Source organism: Sinohyriopsis cumingii, chromosome 7, assembly GCF_028554795.1.
Source record: "Sinohyriopsis cumingii isolate HCF-2022 chromosome 7, ASM2855479v2, whole genome shotgun sequence".
Taxonomy (NCBI): Eukaryota; Metazoa; Mollusca; class Bivalvia; order Unionida; family Unionidae; genus Sinohyriopsis; species Sinohyriopsis cumingii.
Window position 1 is genome coordinate 58816314 of NC_142967.1, and position 24901 is coordinate 58841214.

General features: G+C 36.2%; 1 protein-coding gene across 2 annotated transcripts in view; it reads left to right on the top strand.

Annotated features, from left to right (window-relative positions):
- The first annotated feature begins 1549 nt into the window (after positions 1-1549).
- The window catches only part of LOC149795335 (ankyrin repeat and SOCS box protein 16-like), a 66758-nt gene continuing 43406 nt past the window's right edge, over positions 1550-24901 (top strand). For both annotated transcript variants that reach the window (XR_016422308.1, XM_089965107.1), the window contains exons 1-2: positions 1550-1820; positions 17868-18014. Coding sequence is in view for 1 of the 2 variants with exons in the window: in XM_089965107.1 (XP_089821233.1) it covers positions 1550-1820; positions 17868-18014 (418 nt within the window). In the remaining variant the exon portion in view is untranslated. The remainder of the gene's footprint in view (positions 1821-17867; positions 18015-24901) is intronic.

The window sequence follows — 24901 nt, forward strand, 5'->3', positions numbered from 1 at the left end:
TGAACTAATGTTCACGTTAGCCTCGAGGATATACACGTACATGTATGTGAACCAGTAAATCTGGTTAATATTGTTGCTGACTTAGACGCATTTTAATTAAACGCTAACATTTTGGGTAATAGTAAAAGTTAGTACAGGAGAAAATGTATAGCTACAGTCTTCTTTCTCTTTAATTCACAACTTTATGATAAAGATATTTATGTGTTTTGTTAAAAAAAAGGATAAAATTATTATCATGTGATTAATGTATTTTTATTGTATATGTACAGACGACAATATATGCAGATATATTTTTGTCTTAAAACGAAGGAGTTAATGTATCTGTCAAATGAAAATTCCGATTGCGTTTGTATCCACACAGTACTAATTATTCACTTCCCAAAGCCTTGTATTACTGAACCCAGCATATACAGACAATAATGCATAATTGTTCAGGCTTGAAGTAACGCACATTAACCAACGAAATAATTTGTCAGAGTCCTGTTGTAACGAACTTTATTACCAAGAGGAAATAAAGCAAGATCCTCTCATTTACACATTATTACATGTGTGACTATTTCGGATGAAACAAACAGTTATTTTCTGCACTGGTTATTTATAATATTTTGTTTACAGGAGGGGCAAAATTGAATACAAAAAATATATAATTCCTGTAGTGAAATGTTGTCCACGTTTTAGTTACTGCTACTGACTTATCTGCATTGCTGCGTTTGGCGAGTTAGACATATGGAATTTGGTCACAATTAGTACTTCCAGTTCAGTACCCGTAGTTCTAGTCTATTTTTAGAACATTTTTTATCTCTTATTTTGGTGGTGATAGAAGAGTTATATTCATGCATTTTTGGTAGGGATATAAAGGTAATTGTTTATTCTTGAGAATATGAACTCAGGGTGTGGTTTTCCGTGTGTATTTTGGCGACAATTCACAGTGAGTAATATGGCTTTGGTGATTATCCGGAAGTGAAATATGTGTTCTGTATACATGCTGCTCTGTTGACAGTTCAGCCTCACAAAGAAATGCAGGTCAACCTTTGACAAGAACTTCACCGTGAAGTCATCTTTGAAGGTATTTTAGATTAACATATGATTTCTATTGATTGTCACACAGTGGAAAGGTCAGTATTGAGAAACAAATGTAGACAACATATAGTAAAATTAATTGTGTTACATGTCCATATGGTTCTTGCAATCGGAATACGTCATAGCTTTCCCCATGTTTAATAAGATTCCGCAGTAGGGTCCAAGCGATGTCTGGTCTGGTTCCCTGAGATCTTTACACGCCGTGAATCTTCCTTCATAACGAAGTGTAACGGAGTTTTGAGAGGTCAGGGAGCCAGACTAAGCCATTCCAGGTTCTAATCTACCCTAGTTCTCTAGGTATTGTTCAATAATGATTTAAGATATTGGGTAATAAAGAAAATAAGTAATGAAGGAGAACCAGTCTAGATTCACACTCACGTTGGACCAAGGAAGGCGGCTCTCTATCCGGATCCTCGTCTAGTTTAATATGTTTTTGATACAAGCGATAAAAACCGATAGCACACGAATGATGGAAAATGAAACTAAAATGGCGAATGTTAGGGAAAGAAAAACTTGTGATATAGTTTTGAAGGAAATTGAAGAAGAGAAAAAGTTGGTTGAGGCTGCAAAATCTGGAAATTTAGAGGATGTGAAACGGCTTCTTGAAGCGGGCGTTTCACCAGATGCATCAGAATATAATAGGAGTTTGTTTTACAAGTCACAAAATTACATGACTCCTCTTCAATATGCATCTGTGAACGGTTACACGGACTTAGTTCGGTTATTGCTTCAGTACAAAGGTATAACGCTAGCAAGAGTAGAACCTTATCTTTTTACTTCGAAGGAAAGGAGAGAGAGCGGTATATAGGAGAGAAGTACACACACACACACACACACACACACACACACATGTATATATATATATATATATATATATATATATATATATATATAATCACGTCGGCCAATTATGCACGTTGGGTAATTCTGTGCAACACTATGTCATTTCTGTAAACATTGGATCATCTGTTATAATTTGTCAAAAATCCCATTTGTATCGAGAAAGAATGATCGTACCATAGCTAAGAAACGTGATATTCATAAAGTGTACAAAAACATACCACATTTTGTCGAATAATGCATATGAAAATGTGATTTTTAAATGTCAGCATGAAGACCCAATCCATGACCTTGAACCTGTAACCCATAAAGTCCTATTTACTAAGTGTCTGTTAGAAGCATACAAATATAACATTATATAAAAGATGGAAATGTTTGCCTTAAAAAAAACTCTGCATCTTAATCCAAGTTTCCAGTGTTGCAAGAATTTGTCCCACACATACAAAATCGTCTGCTACCCATCATGTCAGTTTGCTGATAGAACGGGATTCTCACGAAAAGTTCCCGGCGTATAGTCTCTAAATTATTTAGTGATTTTCCCCCATAAACAAGATGTAAACACATTACATCCTATTCATGTTGTTTCTCTCCCACATAAAAACATTTTTTTAATAAAATGTAGAACTTTACTTATTTTTTTACAAGATCTGTTTAGTTGGCTTAATATCACTTGCTGTTTATTGGCATTATTATATTGAATTTTGTAAAACTAGCTATAAACCTGACCTAATTATTCGACTGAACTGCTGATAGAAACAGTCCAAAGCAATGTATTTCATTTCTATTGCCCGATGGATAAAAATTACATCTTTTCAAAGCTGTGCAAGAATTGGACGACATATCATGAGTCCTGAAAACATGGGGGTGGTCTCCCATGTGTCCAAAATTAATATTATTTTGAGTAGAATATTCTGGTGACAGTTGTCTCTTTTCAAATGGTAAGCACTGCAATATTTTATTTTCATCAATCAGTTAAATAAGGTATTCGTTTTGCTTTACTATTGGAGATGGAAACCTTAGGTTCGCCGAAATGCCAGACAGCATTGTATGTATATATGTATGTATATGTATATGTATGTATGTATATATATATATATATATATATATATATATATATATATATATATATATATATAACATGGCATTTAAAGTGTTGGTGTAACTCAATTTGATATACCTATACTGTTGGTATATCAAGTTGTGATCAGTCCTTTGTGCAGTAATATGCAAATATAAACATTCTTGCAACAGAAGTTAATTCTAGATCAGTGATCAATTTCCATACGTTATAATCATTAGTGACATATGCAAATAACAATAAAAGTTATTAATAATCACCGTTTTCTAAATAAATTTAATATGGTACACATTTTCATTACAATCCTTTCTGCTTTCTGTTTCCCCCCTCTCCTTTCACGCATAATGGACAAACTATGCAGAAATGTGGAGTGAGAGAGATAAGGAATTTGGGCTGGATTAAAACCTTGAAATAGAAATTAGACCATGTAACATACAAGAATATCAGTGATACAAATTTGCAACAATGATACAAAGTTGCAAACCATGTCAACATGAAATGGTAAATTTCTTGGTTACATGGTACACATACTGTAATATATTTAATGTTTTGTTGTTTTTGTTTCTTAAACATATTTTAATGTTCTAAAAGTCAATTATTATTAATTAAATATGAAAATGTCCAAAGGTCTTTCTCTCACTCTCTCTCTGGACCATCGTAACAAGACCATCGTAACAAGATGCAGGCTAAAATCTTTGAAATGACAGATGGAGAGGATTTTCATTTGTGTCATCCCACAACATCTCTGGACTTATGAATGATGGCCAAAAGTTAAATTAAACCAACCAAAGGATGAGAGAGAGTTTTAAAGTCAAACCAACCACAGAGAGAGAGAGAGAGTTTATGGTCAGTGGTACTGTTACTAAAGCAGAGTATTGACTTAGATCAGCTGTAAAAATATTAAAATATTTTAAGTACCTCATGTTGGTTTGTCATTTCACTAAGTTTCTGACTGCTTTGGTAGTCTAGTGGTTAGAGCATTCGCCTCAAATGCAGGGGATCATGGGTTCGATCACATGCAGAGTCATACCAATGACTTATAAAAATGGTACTAACAGCTGCCACACTTGGTGCTCAGTATTAATAGGTTAGTGTTAGGATTGGTCAGCCTAGTGTCAGGATAATGTGACTGGGTGGGACATGATGCTACATGTCTGTGGCATGATGCTCCAGTGCTAGATATCACTATAAACTGCAACACTGCAGATATCATAGCGATATGACTGAATTTTAAAAAAATCTATGTTAAAAATTCAAATCACACACACACACACTAAGTTTATGTTCCGTGTTAATTTCCATGCACCAGTACGTAAATGGCTAAGCATTCATTTGAATGGCGAAGCTAACCAAGTGTTTGTAGTGCTCTACTTTCATCATTAAAACCATCTTTCATGTTTAAATCATAAGTGTGTATTATATTGATTTAATCAATGTGAAGAAAAATAGAAAGTAAAAATATAAATCAACTTATCAATATGCAAAGGTGATTGAGAATAGCCACAAAGGACATAGAACTATATTTTGTAGTGGACACATTCGTGGATGTGGGGAGTTCACTCAGTTAATAAACAGCTGCCTGTAGTAAATCTTAACTCGAAGGGCAAATACATGTATTTGTATGTGACATAAATAAAATAGATGTACAGTATGTATGCTGTATCAATGATATACCACTTGTAAAGATTGTTCATATTAAAAGGAAACTTGGCAAGACTTGTTCTAGAATATTCTGTTCAAAATAATATTAATTTTGGACACACAGGATTAAACCCCTGTGTTTTCATGACTCATGATATGTCAACCTATTCTGCACATAGCTTTGAAAAGATACAATGTTTATGCAGTGGCCTATGGGAAAGAAATATGTAACTTTGGACTCAGCATTACTGTCAGGTAATTAGGTTAGGTTTTTAGCTGGTTTTACAAAATTCAAAAGGTCAAAAAAAGCCAGACAGTGGTATATATATATATATATATATATATATATATATATATATATATATATATATATATATGTAGTGTATGTGCGTGTGTGCATGTATATATATATATATATATACACACACGCACACTTCTGTCGGGCTATTCTGCACATCAAAATTTTCTGTCTCCAGTATTGGTGCAAAATGTATGCCAAATACGACATGTTTCATACATCAATTTAATATTTTTACTTTGCCAGTTTTAAAACTAGTGCAGAAGAATAATGATGATGGTAACTTGTTCCATGCAGCATACATTCTGAGATTCTAAGACAAGATTTAACCAGATACAACCAAATTATTATTTAAGTAGGTGGAAATGATGGCAGTGATTGAAGGTCACTAAATCAAATCAGAACAGATTTTGAAAGTTTACTATTTGCTGCTAGGAGGCCCCGAATGGTCTGAAGCGCTCTCTGTTACGGATCACTGCCATCTCACCTCTGTATGCGTGGGTTCAAGTCTATGATTCAGCTAACGTGGGTATGTGAGAAAGCTTGCCAGTAGCTTCTCATGGGTCGGTGGTTCATCCCAGGGTTTTCACAGGTTCTTCCTCCACCATTAATGCTGGCTGCCATGTATAGACTATCTTGTACTGAAATATGGCATTAAACCCAGCAACATCAACAACAACAAATTTCTGCTAGGTATTGCAGCCCAGATACATATAAAATAATGATATCAGGACTACCTCCTGATGTGGACACCAGGGTGAAAGAAATCAATGATCTGATAATTGACCTATGTGAAGACTTCAACCTACAGTAAATTCCACAATACACATCTTTCTTTCTTCAGAACCAGGATGTCAACCTACGTCTCTACCACAGAGACAAAACTCATTTAGGTAGATAAGGAACCTCTCAACTACTGAGAAATATTAACATGTATGCCTCAATTTTCAGGCACTATAATTATGAAGAGTATTGTCTCTACTGTCAAGAAACTGCGTACGTGACACATATGCCATCATGGCAAACAAATTGTGTGCTTTAGATGCCATAAATTTGGACACAAATGAAGACTCTTGTCAATCAATTTTTTTATACATACTAGAAAGTTGGCAAAGAGGAGAAGGCCACTGCTTCATTTATAACAAATCTGGTGAGACTCTTGACTCTAATTATCCAATAAACAAAGTGCAAAAGTTGTAAGTGCAAATGTTTACAGATTTTCAGGGTCTGTATGTGACTTTTAAGATGCTAATACTGTATATTTGAACATTTAAATATAGAAATAGGATGTTGGAATGATAAAAATAGTATGGAGACAATCTCAGTACCCCATTGCATGATGACATACATATAATTGATATGAAACTAAATACAAAAGGTTTTAACACCGGTCACTTAAATGTAAGGTATAGTGGGAAAAATAGAACAGATGAAGTTAATGTTGTTTTCCAAGGAAAATACAGTAATATACATGTTTTAGGACTCACTTAAACCAAATTAACTGCTAACCACAATAATGATCTATTTCACTGTCAAGGCTACAATAAACCATTAGGCAGGGACGGAGAGACAGCAGGGGGTTGTCTTGTATACATTAGGGAAGATGTAAATGCAGAAAGGCGACATGACTTGGAGTCACATGAAATCGAGAGTATCTGGGTGGAAATTTCTCAAAATAATGCAAAATCATTCCTAATTGGTTTCATTTATAGGCCAGCTTCCTCCTAATCAATTTGGAATGATGACTTTTTGAAACAAATGGAAAATGTTCTTGCACAGGAGAAAGAAACATATATACTCTGTGATATAAATAAGGACCTTCTCAATACTCAAATAAGGAACAACTGGATGGAATTTATTGAATCATTAGGCCTAGTCCAGCTGGTAAATGATCCCTCAAGGGTAACAGAAAAAAATCAAGCACTCTTATTGATTACATTTGTACCAGACAATGTGGCTTGTGTTAATGTACCGAATGTTGGTCTTATCCTACTATTTGTTACCAGAATGGTTAAATGCAAGAGAAATAAGAAAAATAACCATAAAACTAACACTTACAGATCGTTCAATATTTTTTAATGAAGAACAATTTCTCAATGACATATATAAAGTTACATGGAATATGATCCAAAATTTGGGGGCCCAGAGTGGCCAAGTGGTCTAAAGCGCTCTCCGTTACAGATCACTGCCATCTCACCTCTGTCTGTGCGGATTCGAGTCTCAGATTCGGCCGATGTGTGTATGGGAGAAAGCCTGCCAGTAGCTTCTCTTGGGTCGGTGGTTATTTCATGGGGTTTTCCTGGGTTCTTCCTCCATCATTAATACTGGCTGCCATGTATAGCCTATCGTGTGTTGAAAAATGGCGTTAAACCCTACAACAACAACAACAAAAATCCAAAATTTGGATGACATAGATGAAGCTCTGAGAATGTGGGCTGATTTATGGATGTAGTCTCTAAGCATGCACCACTGAAAGTACATCAAGTAAAGAATGAAATCCAATCTAATTGGCTTACTACTGAAATTCTTTATGCTATGAAAACAAGACCAACTCAAGGCTATGGGAAACTGCACAATATAAAGTTTGGAGAAATAACAAGCATTTTTTAAAAAAGCTGTAAAATAAACTTATCAGTCATTGCTTGAAAACAAAAAGGGCAACACACACTCCATTTGGAAAGTCTTCAATGAACTCACTGGAGGAACATGTATATAAAGATCAGACAAATAAAATTCACTCATTTCTGGTAAATGACACCATAGTCACTGATGACACTGACATTGCAAATGTTTTCAATGAATGTTTTCACCAACATTACCACAAAGTTAAAAGAATCAGTGATAGCAAACAACTTCAGTGAACTGATAAAATTCTGCAGAAGCAAAATCTCTAAGAAGAGATGTTTCTCTATCCCACCAGTATCAAAAAATTTTGTTTAAAATTGTCTCAGTGAACTTGATACTGTACCAAGAAAGCTACAGGACTTGATCAGATTGGTCCATGACTCATTAAATCTTCTGCCTCTGCTATTTTAGATAGCATAACATTCATAATCAATTTAAGTATTGCAACCTCATCTGTCCCCAAAATATGGAAAACTGCAAAAGTACTAAGGGACTGAATATCATCAGCAGATCTCTATGCAGATGACACAACATGTCAGACATTCAAAACACAAAGCATGAACTCGAAATTTCCTTACAGAATGCCCTAAACAAACTGGACAACTGGTGCACATGCAATGGAATGTTGGTTAATGTTGTTGTTGTTGTGGGATTTAACGCCATTTTTCAGCACACGATAGGCTATACATGGCGGCCAGTATTAATGGTGGAGGAAGAACCCGGAAAACCCCGGAAAGAACCACCAACCCACGAGAAGCTACTGGCAAGCTTTCTCACATGCCCACATTGGCTGAATCTTAGACTCGAACCGCTGCAGACAGAGGTGAGATGGCAGTGATCCGTAACGAAGAGCGCTTTAGACCACTCGGCCACTCAGGGCCCCGGAATGTTGGTTAATACTGGTAAAACTAAAATATTACTTATCTCGATACAGCAAAAAAGGACAAATCTTGATAGTGACGAACTATGTCTGACACAGAAGGATACAAATTTGCAAATGGTCTGTCATGATAGACTACATGGTGTTTTGGTAGATAATAACCTATCATGGACTGAACATATCTGCAAAAAAGTCAATTTAAGTTTATGGCTTCTCAGTAAGAAAACATATTTTCTCCCTGAAAGGCACAGAAAAGTATTTTATAACAGTTACATACAACCCTATTTAGACTACCGTAATACAGTATGGGGTAATTCAGATGATACAAACATATCAAAGCTGGTACATCTTCAAAAAAGAGCATTTGGGCTAATATCAATCCAGAAAGAAAGCAATGAAAATTTAGCTGGTAAGTTAAAAAAATATTACCTATTAAAGACTGAATCCATTTGAGAAAAGCTAAATTAATGTACTGGATATCCAATAATAGTGCTCCTCAATATTTACAATTACTATTCCAGTTTAGGTTGCCTGGCAATACTCCCCACCTGTGATCCATGTCTACCAAACGGTATAAAATTCACAGACCAAATGAGGAATTATTTTTAAAAAGTTTCCACTACCCTGGAACTTTGCTCTGGAATAGTATTCTAGTTGAGATTAGAAATGCCCACTCTTATTTCCTTCTTCCAAACCTAGCATATCCAGTGGCTTTAGAGATGCAGCTAAAATAGATAAATTCCGTTGTATGAGGGCCTCAAGGTAGATTAGTTCTTAGCTAATTGTGTTACCCTCTTTAAATAAGGTCATTATTATTATTATTACTATTATTATTATTATTATTATTCAGGATTAAGAAAATTATGAACATGTTATGTTACACAGATTGGTTTCATTATTTGAAGTAAGACAGCAAGGACGCATGATAGTGTGATCCATGCTAAATTATCAAAAATATTTGCACTGGAAAATAAATTGCACATGTGCAAATTATGCATCAGGTATTGAATCCCTATCTTTATTTTTTCATTTATCCAGAAAATCTGACATTTTTTCCAAATGTATGCATGAATCTACCTGCCTGCACAAAACTCCCATCATGTCCAGTTCAAGAAGTGATCCTACACGAGTTCTAAATACAATGTGGTGCATTGAGACTTATGCACACAGAAGTGGGAGGCTAGCTGTTGAATTAAGTTGACATTTACTCAAATTAAATTGCTGTTCTAAACTTTGATACTCAGATAGTTGACCAAAGTTTCAGGTCTGACTTTTGCATGATCTACACTTTATGTGTCATCAGATAACTTCAGATGAAAATTATTGATCACTGTGGAGTTTTACAATGGTTGCCAGGTACTAAACAGAGTCAAGAAAAGAAGACATTTGGGTCTATCATAATAAATAACAGGGTAATAGGAATTTATTTCAATATATGCAGCTTTCATTATGACATCACAGCATATACTTTTCAATATGGTTTGTATAGGATTACACCTTTGGGTGGATGTTATCCAAGATTGTCCATAGACTTTAATATTGGTTTTACCATTTTTATGTTTCTTCTTCAGATATGTCACCCAGTCGTAATACCTTAGGAGAACTACTACTACCTCACAAATCAAGATAAACCTTTATAGCTAAATATCTGAAAGTTACCTGCCCACCTAGGTGGTAATAAGGGTGATCTCCCCTTGATACCAGGATTGGCACCAAATCTCATGAATTTGTCCGTTACTGCTTCTGCTCATGCTGAGCAGTGGTCACGCTACCAGGCAAAGTGGGGGACTAAGTCACCTAAAAAGTGAAAATTTTGCCTTTTTCTTTTAGGAAAGCAAAAACAATTTCACACTGTCATTTTTTTTAGATGTACATTGAGTGACCATAAATTTTGAGATGCTCCCTCGCCATAACCAGTTATTTTGGATGTTGTAGCTCAAGGCAAAATGTGGGCATCAAGCCGTCAAATAGCTGGTGTTGATTTCAGTTGCACCAACAAACAATCTCTTGTACATTCACTCGCATGTGTTTTGATTCACCATTAACCCTTTCCATAGTAATTTGTAACAGAAATGTGTTGTATGTGTCTCTGGTTGTAGCAACTATCACTGGCTGATTTCTGCAAGTTACCATTTTATGATAAAAACATTTGTGTTTTGAAACTTAAACTATAATATATAAATAGTAATTTGTGTTTTAAGAACAGAATAGGTGACCTGAAAATCTTAACTGCAGTGTGTGCATTATTTTCTTCACAAAATCAGTTTAAAACCATAAGTGAACTTGTCAAGGGAAATAATAGTGAACATTGCTGTGTGTGGGAAGTACCACTCTGTTAGAATGTCTGTTTTTGTAAACATTTGGGCAAATATATTAATGAAAATATTCAACTCATAGAAAGTAAAATCTAAATATTATTCTATTCATGATTTAGCATAAAAATTCATTTGTGTAGGTCCCAATGTATAGGACTGTTGTGGGATTCGAGAAGCACTGTAAGGTCAAAGTTGTTTTCACTCATTTTTGTGAAAATACAAAGAAAAGCAGTGAATCAGATTCTGTTTAACCAATGCCTGACATTAATACATGTATGTAGATCAATAATAAACCATAAATTTGCTATCCTATCAACAAACTGTTGTAGCAAAGCTAAAATGTGAGTGGTTACATTAAGAAAGCCCATCATTCTAAAAAATAGATGCACTTTGGTTGGAAAGATTTTAGTTCATTCATATATTGCCTTTAATGCTTCATTGTGTTACAGTGTCTGAATAGTTATGGTAATTTTATTGCAACAAAGAAATTGAGATGAAAAAAATGGTGCGAAGATATGTATGCATTTACTGTCATGTACATGTTATAGGGGTTGTTTCAAGCAAGTTTACACTTTTTGTTTCAACTATTATTTTATAGTGAACTTTCATAAAGAAAGCATTTTTACAAACTTGCAATTACAATACTGTAATCTAGTTTTTCCAATCAGTTAAAATTAATTAGAGTACATAGCTTCTACAGTGCTTTTGAGTCATGTGGTCAAAATACACTGCATATGAATATGATATTTTTTTAAAAAGTAAACCAAATGAATATATATAATAAATATAATTCTTAAAGTTTCTACTTGAAAATAAAATATTGCTTAAAACAGATGTTAAATATAGATATACTACTGAGAAATAGAGGGTGAGGGAATGAAAACATATACATGCACAGTATATATATAGAGAGAGAGAGAGAGCATATCTTGCTTTGTTTCCAATTCTTCCTGCTAAGCTCTCACTTCTTCTTCTGTCCAAAAGGAGAAGTTACTTCTTCCTAAAAAGTCTAGCTTTACCCCTGGCTGGGTAACACGCTTTCTATAGAGAGGCCTCACATAATCCAGACAAGCATTATGGAAGTTTTCTACCTCAAAACATGTTGGATGAGTTTCATCTTCTATTGGAAGTTTATTCCATCTGTAAATTTCCAATTTTTTTGTTCTTTGTAACTTTCAGTATTTGTCACTTTGCTGTCTTCGCACACACTTAGGTACGTAATGGTGTCCCCTCACATTTGCTATAGCCATATTAATATGTGCATGTCTGGTGTAAGATATAGAAAACTCATTTAGTATTGCTGTATAATTTCAGTTAAGTTTGTATACTATATTGTCTTAGCATCTAATTTCATGGTTGCACACAGGACACTTTACTGATTTTACCAGTATAGAACGTCATTAGGCCTTTCCTGCCGGTAATATTGTCTCATAATGGATATTGTAGCATCTACTTCATAAGAATCAAAAGTGATGTTTCACTTTTTATGTGCAGGTTTTGTGTGTAATTCAGAAAACTCATTTATTTTACTGTATAGCTTTTACTCTGGTAATTGGATAAATACAGGTAAGCTTTCTATACATGGTTTACTCAATAGTGGCCAGCTCATATGTGTAACTACTATAAGGAATGCTTCATTCGTTTTACCTGTATAGGCAGTCAAAAATTGGCCTTCCTATGGTTGCTGCTAGAATTGATTATTTCAGCTTCCATCTCATACTTTTTCAGTAGACTGACCCACATTGTGCTGCTAAGCACTTCCTGTGGATGATGCACAATCTATAACACACTCTCATGGATCAGTCTAACCTGCATAGTACTGCCAGGCACTTAATGTGGATGATGTCCAGTTTATGTAGGCACTTACTTTGGTCAATCTAACCTGCATGGTACCTGAGTGGTCACTTCAGCATATAATGTCCATCATGATACCTCAGTTCCTAAAAGATGTCTCTTTACTTGCCTACATGCCTCTGCCATCCAAATGGAGCCTTTCGTTACACCTTATAGGGAAGGGGATTTATTCCTTCGTGCAGACTTGAAGAATTTTTCTGCCCACTCCCATCAGAGTTCTGTCCTCTTTCCTCTACATCTGCAAGGTCTACAGTTCTAACATCAGGTGATCATAGTCTACTGAAGAATCTATGTGTACTTTCAATTGCTTGCACAATCTGACAAGTTGCTGACATTTTGGGACTACATACATTATCAATTAGATGTTCCAAGTGTTGTGGACTTTTTTATCAGCAATGCCTCCCTTCAGTTATCCATTTGGACACCTATGAGCTGATTCATAACATTGTAACCATGGGATCAGTGATGCATCTAATATGTATGGTGATCTTTAGTAGGTGGAACACAGCTTACCTTCTCCCACCCCACATCTTACCAGAAATACAAGGGAACATATTTATAGAATGGCACACTTTGTAACAACAGCTCAGAACTTAAAGTCGTTTAAACAAGATGCAATGCTCTGTACCTCCACCTTTCTTAAAGACCATAAACAAACCTATGCTTGCAATCTTAATCATCTAATCTCTTCTAAAATGATTAGGTTGATGGAATTCACAACAAGCCACCAAGGATGCATTCCTTCCATCATTCAGTCTCAGCTGTAGCAGAGGGATTTGCAAGGTAGCCAGCAAAAGATCGTAAGGATGTCCCTAGAGCACACACAGCTAGGAAGAATTCCTACCTAATCTTCAACTCTTGAAAACCACATTTCTCCCATACCAATTGGAAGAGTCAAAGGGAGGTTGATCATTTTCATCAGCATTCCACAAGCCCCTCACCATCTCAGATGACATACATTCATGCCCCTTTATCACAGATCTTGGTAGGGTAAAGACTCCAATCTTTTGTTGCCAAATGGGGAAGGTTTATTATGACCCGTGGACCTGAAAGCTTTTCATTGGTGGCCAGAGAACCTACTTGAGAATGGAGTTCTCATTGTCTGACAACTCCACTGGTGACAGTTTGAGTCATATCACTATGATGTCTGCAGTTTAAGGTCTACATATCCTACACTGGCTAATTTATTGGAGGATTCGTTGTCCTGTAAGAAGAAATTAGTACAAACTGAATGGTCTCTTCATCCTGTAGTTTTCACTCAGTAGATGCTCGATGAGGTCGACCTATGTTGGACCTATTGATTGCCAAAATCCCAACCATTCTTTCACCAGTATTGGATCAGAAAGGCCTGGATAATTGATGCTCTTTCTATGGATTGGAATGGCCAGATGTATATACTTCTCCAAGACCTCTTGTATTAAGGTTACACAAAAATTAAAAGAATCAGAGTACTCATCCTGGTTGCTTCACTCTGATGGGAAACTTGGATCATCCTCTATAATCTTGCAACAGAATCGCCATGAATTAAGATATTCTCTCAACTGTGCTAAGCAACCACAATGGTACATATTTCATCCCAACCCAGAGTTACTGAACCTGCATGTCTGGATCTTTATAAAATATGCCCTTAAGGAGAAACATTTCTCAAAAAAATGGTGGAGAATCCCTTAAGTGAGGTAGTCATCCACCTTAGAGACACACAGAGGCAACAGAATAATCTCATTGGAGTGCACATGAGCACTTTATACTAATGTAGGCATCCATACCTCAATAGCTAACTTCCTTTGGCTCTTCGATAAGAAACAGTTAGCACTAATCACAACTGAAAATACTATTCCATGATCACTGGCACATGGTGTTATCATGGAAGAGAGGATATCAGAAAAAACAAAGTGGAATTTATCATGAGGATTAACCTGGCTGAACAAGACATTATTTGAACTGCTCTCAGGAGCTTAATTAGTTCACCCCTCATATCAGTCCTGCCTCTTTACTGCTTTTGCAATCAGCATTCAAAATCAGTGAATACAGTATTGGTGAACCTATCTACATGAGCTTCAACAAGAGGGATCAGTATCACTCATGAATCCCACTGCTTTCATTGCCAAAAACAAGCTACTGGTAATAATTCCTGTCTACTCTGGACACTTCATATCAAGTTCATCTATAGGACCCAGTGCGAGCTCTGAAGTGGTATTTCAAGAAGACAAGCAGTTCCATTGAGGGCCATCATGACTAATTTGCCTTCAAAGAGCAGGAGGACAAGATATCAACATAGACACTTTCATCCTGAATAAATTGGTTATCAGTTCTACATATCCGACTAAACCCACGCCATTGAATTTGCTTTGCATATCAGCCTTGAAGATAGGACAGTCTCCATAAACCAGAAACATTGCATATGAGTGAAACTGTTCTCAAGTGGTAATTATCCATGTCAAGGGATGGAGATCCAAGTACATGTCTCCAGTGTTTATCAAAAAATCTTTCATCCTAAAAGGCTCAGTTTGATCTGGAAGAGCCTTTACCAGTGGTGCAAAAGGTTACATTTCCAGGTTGTCTGAAAGCATCATAAAGATGTGGCTTCATGACCTCCACTGGGTTTGTATGAGAGAAAATTTTCCCTTTCGAAACCACTCCCCTACATATGGTGTCTATTTTCCATTTGGGTTCTCTAGAAGCTGTCTTACATACTGTAGGAGACTGGAGATGGTCTCTCCAGGGTTAGGGGATGTATATCTCGCCACCTATAACCAATTCTCCTCAGATATTATGATTGGGTGACTATTTGAAGAAGAAACCAGTTTATCCTAGTAAAATATGTTTTCTTTGATAATACTTTCCCAAGCATAACAAACATACATCCTTCCAGCCTCCCTGCAGTTACATCCATGTAGAGAACATGCCCTGTACAGTCTTAATTCACTGGATTTGGTGCCAGTCTTGGTATCAAGGGGAGATCACTGTCACCTAGGTGGGGAGATAAATTTGAGCTATTTAGCTAAAAAGTTTTAGCCTGGGAGGGCTGGCTTTGCAAGATAGTAGTAGTTCTCCTAAGGTATTATGATTGGGTAAGTATTAATGAAGAAAAATTTTTACTTGAAAAAAATTGTATTTCCTAATGACCTTCCAAAGGAGTGTGGATATATAATGATCCACATAAAGTTAATAATTGTCATTTGAAGGTATATGTAATCAGATTCTAAAAAAGTGACATCCATTACTGAAATAGTTCATACTGAATGCCCAGATGACCTTACTACAGCAGTAAACATTAAGGTCTTTTTGAAGTACAGATTTTTAAGAATGTAATATCACATCAAAAACTAAATTACAAGCAATTTAAGTTAAATGATAAATAACTGTTTCACATAGGTGGAAGTTTCTGGATAGTGGCTCATTTTTAGCATTTTTCAGAAACATTGACGTTAAAAATCTTATTTAATTGCAGCAGTTTGTGAATAGGCTTGATTCAGCATATTAAGCTGATGTCTCTAATGCTGCTTAACAGCTTAGACCATTGCCTCTAATTCACCAAATCATAAGCTACTGATTTATAACAGTGCACTCTACAAATAAGATATATTATGTTGGGTAGTTTTATCACCTGTTTATGAGATCAAAGCATAGTGTGTTTTCCTGAATAATTTTAGAAATGCTTAAAATAACAAATAAATTTCTCAAAGACCCTGATACATGGGTAAGTATAATTTTTTGGTGTGTAAATGTTATAGTCATTAAAAATAATGTAAATATTATGTTGGTTGTAATGCAGTCTGCCACAATATACGTACTCATGGTTACAGGTAAATTTTAACTACAGTGTATTGATATGCATTATATCAGTCATGTTTTGATACTTATAGTTCTTTTTAAGTCACTTTTCCAGTCATCATTGTAGATTGGGTTATTTGTATTATTAATTGCAAACTCTATCCATTTAGATTTTTAGATAATAATTCCATAAATTGTTTCATGTGTCTATTGCAGTTAAACAGGTATATTTTGGCAAACCTTAAAATTAAGATTTTAAACAGAAAATAATGCAAAAACTTCATCAGCATAAAGTAAAGCACATTCGTGAAAAATCAGTGAATATTCTTCATTTAATGTTGATCTTGTTGGGTTTTTAAAGTGTTTACTTTATATTCAGATTTGTAGAAGTTTCCAGTTTTTAAACTGAAAAATTAAAAGTCTAGGATTGGTGTACATGTACATTTAGTCAGATAGCAGTTTTACAGATATAGCAGATGCAATTACATTTTTAACAAAAACTTCAAACAAGGATTTGTTTCAGCTGTTGGAATACTTATCAATAATCTCCATTTTCAGTATAGACTGCTTAAGAGAACATTTTTACAGAAACAAATATGTGATGAATCGTGTGTAAGGAAGTATAATTATGTCATTAATTATACCAATAAAGACCATTCTGGTGGCCTACATGATTAGAGCATCTGCCTTGGATGCAGGAGGTTGTAGGCTCAAACCCTTGCTGAGTCACACGAAAAACTTCTAAAAATGGTACTTCCAGCTGTCTTGCTTGGCACTCAGCATTAAGAGGTTAGTGTTAGGACTGGTCTGCACTTGGGGGTCAAGATAATGTGACTGGGTGGGACATGATGCTACATATCTGCAGCATGATGCCCCAGTGCTAGACATCACTATAAACTGCCATACTGCAGACATCATAGCAGTATGACTGATAAATTGTTAAAGCTTATAATGTTAAAAATCCAAGTCACACACACACTTTATTCTAGTAGTGTTTTAGGAGCGTGAAAGTGGATTAATAATGATAATAAAACAGCTAACAAGTTGGATGAGGATGTTGCCAGTCAGGTGTTGGCAATAAATTTAATCAGTTTTGGGGATTTTAGAAAATGTAGAAAAAAAATATTGACAGCACTTTAACATTATAGGTCATTAATATTTGGTATAAAAACACCAAAATGGGAATGCTACTGGGACCTCCCAACAGGACATTTTTACTGCACAGGACCATATATGGAAGTCTTGTGGTATATATTAAAAGACTCTAGTGCCACTCATTGAGGACTTGTACCATGGGCCAATGCATAAATTGAAGATGATATTACTGTGTAGATATGCAGGAAATAAATCTGTTTGAATTTTGGTTATTAAGAACACCCGTATTCTATAGTTCTTATTCATAGAAGATCTAAAGTTTTACAGATGTCTTCCATAATATAGATTATAATATTAACAATTTTTTAAAACATTTTTATTTGCCAGCTGATGTTGATGCTAAGGACAGATTTGATGTGACAGCACTCCATATGGCAGCGGAAAAGGGCCACACCGATTGTGTGAAGCTATTGCTGGATGGGTGTGCAGATTGTAATATCAGCACAAAATACTCTAAACATGGCTCCTATACAGGTAAGGTCTCACAAAGGATTCCAATGAGTAACATAATTAAGGACTTGAATTATGGCAGTTTATAACACAAATACAATCTCATCATTTGAATCAGAGAATAAGTTCCCTCAATATATTAAATTGGCCTTTGGGCTGAATATAGGCCCCAATTACAGTGTGATTAGGTCACATTCCCAGGGTAAAACAGTAAAATATTTTCAAATCATCCATAATTCCCAGTTTCAGTACGAACAGATTCCAGGCCTTCTTTTGTCACATGACTAGAATCTTAAAGTTAATTGTGGACTTGTGAATCAGTATTACTTGCACATTATGGTTGCATTCTAAAGCAGTAAAGGTACTTGGTTGGTCAAGCTGTCAAAAGTGCTCACCTTTACCAGTCATTGTCATCTCACCTTAGTCTTATTGGGTTTTGAGTCTTGGTTCTTAGTCAGTGTGTGTATATGAGAAAGCTTGTGCAAGGCTTCCTCTGGGCTGGTGGTTCTTATTGGGGTTTTCACAGGTTCTTCCTCCACTAGTTATACTGCTTGCCTTGTATTGCCTATCTTGCACTGAGAAATGGCATTAAACCCAAAACAACATTACAAAAATAACGCTTATGTTTTTAGTGAAATGTCAGGAACAAAGGTTATTAGGTTCTAACAGATTTGATTGTTCTGTATGAAAATGTGTCTGTCTCCCAAGTTTCTTCTTCAAATATGTTACTCTGTCATAATACCTTAAGAGAGCTGCTATTACCTTGCAAATCCAGCTCTCCCAGAAAACTTAATATTGCTGTGTAATTTTCGCTTTGTCTGGATACTTACAGGTAAGTTTTCTATATTATTTTTTCTTAGCATCAATGTTGTAGTTATATACTTGACAGTTTACTGATTTTACCTGTATAAAACTTCATTGGGTCAGGTAATATTATCTCACAATGGATGTTGCAGACCTGCCAACTGTCATCATTTGGGCATGAATTTCATGATTCTCGATACCGATTCACAGATTCATGTTGCATGCAAAAAAAAATCATGAATCCTCCAATTCTTAGTCACAGAAATCAGGAAGAAAATAACTTTGTCTCATTAAATACTAGTCAAAATAGCAGCAGTGGTCACTGATGCCAGTAATGACCCAGTATTGGTAGTTGTGATGTTAGTAAAACTATCTCCAGTTGTTACAGTTTGCCCTGTAGCAAGCATTGTAAAGTATGTAATCTATATATAGAACAAAAGTTTTACAAATATTCATGAAGAAAACTGGGATGTGGCTGTTTTTCTTTTAAAAAAATGGCACATACTCAAAGCAACTGTAATTTTTATTTTAAAAAAACACTAAATGAAGACTGATTTTTTGAGTGTAGGAATTTTTGAGATATTGAAAGATTAGGATGTATTGGAATTTTCTTGAGTTCATATTTTTCTACGATGTGCCGACACCACTAACCATTAACTGTTCAAAATATCATCTTCTGGATTAATACCATTTTGCAATTAAGCTACATTACAGTTACAATGTTTTCACCTCCAGGGAAAAAGATATGTATTCCACAAAAAGTAAAGTATACATTGGAGTACACCAAAGTTTGGCCTTGCATTCAGCCATCAAACATCGATGTACATTATGCTTTTCACTCAGTAGTGTCCAGTGAATTTTAGAATTGGAAATGTGCACGTGGGCTTGTATTGTTGCTGATTTTAATCAAATTGAAGCATGGCGTGTCATGCTAAAAATACAATTTTGTACTTCCAAACTCAATCGTGTTTCGAGAAAACACAATTTTCAGTAATCTTCAAAAGTAGACGAAATCCCACCGTCACCACTTTCAGTATATGCCCGTTACATGTAGCATGTATAAACGGTAAACAGTTATGATTGGAGCTGATGTAAAACTATCCCATGCGCAGTTTAAATGGCAGCAATTAAAGGCAAAGAGGTCTGGTCTAAACCTCCATTTCACATATGACTTAACTGGCTACCAATAGCTGTTGAAGATGTGTTTGAAGGCTGCAGTGGGTGAGCCCCTCATTGTGTGACAATATCAAAAAGGGGAACTTTTGTGCGTGTGGAATCAATATCCGGACTTGACAAATTTCAGTCATGGCTTGTAAGCTTAATTTAGTCACCAGCCCTGGGCTTCTGTCTAAAAAAATTATTTTTGAGCACTGGGTATAGGTAGTCAGAAAATTGGCCTTCCTACTACAGGTAACTTGCTACTAAGATTGATTATTTAGCAGTACTCTAATTCTCTACCTGTACATGCCACTTGTGCCTTTTACAGGTATTTGTCATAGTGTGAATCTTAACTGGGACACTCCCAACTTCATAAAACAGGATGTGTGCTGCACTATACCTGTATATATTTCTGTTCAGTTTTTGTCTAACAGAAATAGACCATGGACAAGACCAAATTGACAACCACTCTACATGTATAGTTTTCTCTGGTTGTCATTCTTTGAAAACATGTCAGACTTGCATTTTAAGGACAAGAGTCGATGTGTGACAAGTCTGTGGGTACTGAAGGGGAAGGCACAGAAGCATACCTTGAAGGGTGAAGACATCACCTTGCACACAAAGGTTCAAAGCCAGATCATATACTGGGGAGTGAGATATAGAGCAACAACAGCCTAAGTTACCATCTTGCATATCAGAATTTATGGAATGCCTACCTGGATCAGTATCCCATACCCAGCCCCAGCCTCAAAAACTGAACAGCATCACGCCAGCCAAGATAGCCACATTCCTTCATGACCAGATTTGTCCACATAATTCTGACCAAGATTGGCAATGACACAATTGATCATACACTGTCAGCTACCAGAAAAATGAACTTGTCCAGTTCCATGACTCTCACTGAGCCTCAGTAACCATGAGCCCAGTTATACAAGAATCTAACCCTCATAGTGCTGCTAGATTCTTCTTGCAGACACCATTCAGCTTATACAAGCACTCTCATGGATCAATTTAGCCTGCATGGTGCTGCAAGGCACTACTATAGATGATGTCCAGTCAATGCAGGCAATGTCATGGATCTGTCTAACCTACATAATCCTGCCTGATACCTCCTGCATATGACACAGTTTATATAGGCACTCATGGATCAATCTGAACCCACAAAGTACCTCTTACACTGCTGGCATACAATGTCCAACTTGGTGCATCACTTTCAAAGAAATGTCTCTTCACTTGTCCTTACATCTTTGCAACCCAAAGGGAATATCTATTTAGCGACTTCTTGGAAGTAATGGGATCTAACTCATGCTGCAAGTGTAGTGAGCCACCATCCTTGACATTCTTCTACAGCTTCTTTGCAGGTGGCACAAGAGACATCTGCTTTACTACTTCAGTCTAAAAATGAAAAAGTTCCCATTGTTTCTATTAGATCTTATTATGATACTCAGCCTTATACTAAGTTATAGGCTTGGACTGAAGAAGTTTTCCACATACTCCCATTGGAGTTCTACTCTCATTTCACTACAATACTTGCCAGTTGTACAGTTTTGAGACCAGGTGATCATTGATACACAATTTCAAAATGACCTCTGCAACAAAGAAAACTGAAGACAAGATCTTGGTCTGCTCTGCAGCAGACTGCAACAGAGAGAAATAAAATTGATTCCAATTAGTTTTGAAATAAATATTTATAGTTGAAAGGGACTATTTTATACATATGTGAATTTTATTCTTCTTTAATGCAGTGACATCTGTTCAAAAATTTTTGTAAAAGGAGAATTTAACATGTTATCATTGATGAATGGTTTCACACGCACTGCCTATTGCTTGCTCACCCATTATTTAGTTACGGGTGTTGTTTTAGTGACTTGCAAACATGCTGCATCATTAATTTATGCATTTTTTGTGCTTTGACTTATTGCTGATGGACTCACTGTTCTGGCAGGCACACTTTCCATGAAGGATCAAGTCATTCACACAGAATGTTCTCTCCACCTATCAGTCTTTCTTCAGATTTATGCGGTTTGGGGGTGTCTGATGATAAACTTGTTTGTGACAAGGTGGAATAACAAGTCTACCTTCATCTCCCTTGTTCCAGACCCAGAAGCATGAGCTGTGGATGCACTGACAATAAATGGGGAAGGGTTCTGGGCCTTTGCCTACCCGCCCACATTCTCAGTACCAAAAAAAATCTAGAAATTAGCCCCTCTCTGATGGCCAGGCAGAATCTTCTCAAAGAACCACTCATGCAAGTGTTCCACCTCTACCTGGAATGTTTTTTTCTTCATGCATGGCTTGTGTCCAGACATCCTTGTGGAGCAAACAATTTAAACCAGCTACTCAGAAGGCTTATGAGGGAAAATGTCTGGTCTTCAGGGAATAGTATCAAATCAGTAATATCATCCCTTCAGTTGCCTCAATTATACAACTGGCAAGCTTTTTAATCTGGCTTTAGAGGAGAAAAAGTTGGCTCCAATTTCTATCAAAGGCTATTGCTAAATGATCTCTGACACTTTCAGACATCATGGTAAACACAATGTTGAACTTGATGAAGGTCTGTCAGATTGGTGACCCTTATGATGACAAGACCCAATTAAGAGTCAACACAGCCTATTAGTTTTGCTGGATTTGCCAGCAAAATCTTGTAGGTAAGAAGATTTTGATACAGCTTTCTTAAATGTATGGCGATCGGTATCATGTGACCTAAGGCTTTTGTCTATTATGAGAATGGGTTATCATTCACTTGGGGAATCCAGCCATATTTCCGTACAAGGATAACTGAGATAGAGGTTAGATGCTCAGCATTCCTTTCTCCTGTTACCTATTCTCATAATGTTAATGTAATGGAGGAAAATATTTGAAGAAGAAAGCAAAGTTTTAAGTAATTTGTGTATTTCAGAGAATACTTACCCAATCTTGTCAATTAGAAACCCTCTCAACCATCCTGCCATGCGAGCATCCGTGTTCACACATCACTTAAAAACTGGTGACACCTGGCATTGGCAATGGTAGGTAATAGGCAAGAATTATTGCCTTCTGTCCATGTGAAATAGATCGAAAAAAGACAATTTTCATCTTTTTGGTAAGGTTTGATTTTGAAGCTAATAGGCTTATTATCAGACATGAGAAAGCTTGCTAGTAGCTTCTTGTGGGTCGGTGGTTCCTTCCGGGGTTTTCCTGGGTTCTTCCTCCACCATTATTACTGGCCGCCATGTAAAGCCTATCATGTGCTGAAAAATGACATTAAACCACACAATAACAACAACAACATTATTTTCAGACAAACAGAATTTAATGACAAATTTTTACCACTTTTTTCATGCATTGTTTTCATTATCTATATTATGTAAAAACCCATTTGATATAAAGTAAGAATCCAAAGCCTCTCCTTAATATGTCAAAACAGATATCATTTATTGGTGCAGTAATAAAACTGCACAAGTAGATCACACACAGTGTACTTTACAGCTAATGTAGTCTCTCTCTTTCTGTCATAAATCTTGAATAAAATTATCAAAGTTTTGGAACAATCATAGCATGGAATGATTTATTGAATCTAAAGACCTTTCAGGTTGATACAAATAATTCCAATCTGCCATAAAATATGGCTGCAATTGCTAAAAGCAGAAAAACCTTTAAATGACTTTTTGTTCTACAGATGCATTACCTGATCACATTTCATTAAAGAAAGGACAACATAGTGGTTCAACAATTGTAAGAGATTCAAACTAGCAGAGGACATTCATAAAACATACCTGCGCTGTACCAATTGTTCTTTATTGCGCGCATGTGTGCAGTATGGACAGAGTACATAGTTTAATGACCCTAAAATGCAGCTCAATGGCCACAGAAAAAGAGCATTATCTAATTCTTCTCAGCATCAGGTACTGAACCAAAGTCCCAGTCGACAGTCTCTGAGAAGTCTTGTGGCAGATGGCAAGATGCCCCCCTCCACTCTTCATTGGGGCCTTGAGTGGCCAAGTGGTCTAAAGCGCTCTCCGTTACGGATCACTGCCATCTCACCTCTGTCTGCGTGGGTTCGAGTCTCGGATTTGGCTAATGTGGGTATGTGAGAAAGCTTGCCAGTAGCTTCTCGTGGGTCCGTGGTTTTTTCTGGGGTTTTCCCGGGTTCTTCCTCCACCATTAATACTGGCCGCCATGTATAGCCTATCGTGTGCTGAAAAATGGCGTTAAACCCTACAACAGCAACAACAACCACTCTTCATTAAGATTCCAAAGATAATGCCAGATCTTAATATAGTTTGAATCAGAGACAGTTCCAGCCAGGAGTTAAAATTATGCATTCTCTCTCGAATAAATAAGGATTTATCAAGATTGTTGACAACAGAACAGGATTTCAGAATCCCATTGGGAATAAGTCTTCAGCTTTGCGCATGAGGCATGAAAATTAAGATTTCACCCCACCTTTGAGGACTGAGAGTGCAGAGTCATACCTATCTCAGTGCGTAAGGTGTGAATATGCAATACTTAGTACTCCATCCATGCACAACAATATCTTTGCTGAACTGTAGTGTGTATTACTTGACTCAAATGAGTCACAATTTGACTTGTACAGACTGATGGCTGGCCGACCTTCCATCTGGCTGTACCATCCGACCATCATGGCATTTATTATCTGCCAAATACCTTTCCGACTGTTGACCAGCAGGTCCAGCCTTGTGAATGTGCAATGTATGACTACAATAGTCATGATTCACATATCTTGGACTGGCAAACTTGGACTGGTCCATCCATATATTCTGACAACTATTGTGTCCTATTCAAAGCATGCTGCACAGTGAAACTGATCAGCTGGACCAAACATTAATATACAACTTCAGAGCAAACCGACTATTAATAGAACGTCCAGCTGAGCCGAACTGGCATTCTGATATACTGCCACTTTTAATGGCGTATCCTATGGAAATGATGATATCAGTGATACGTCA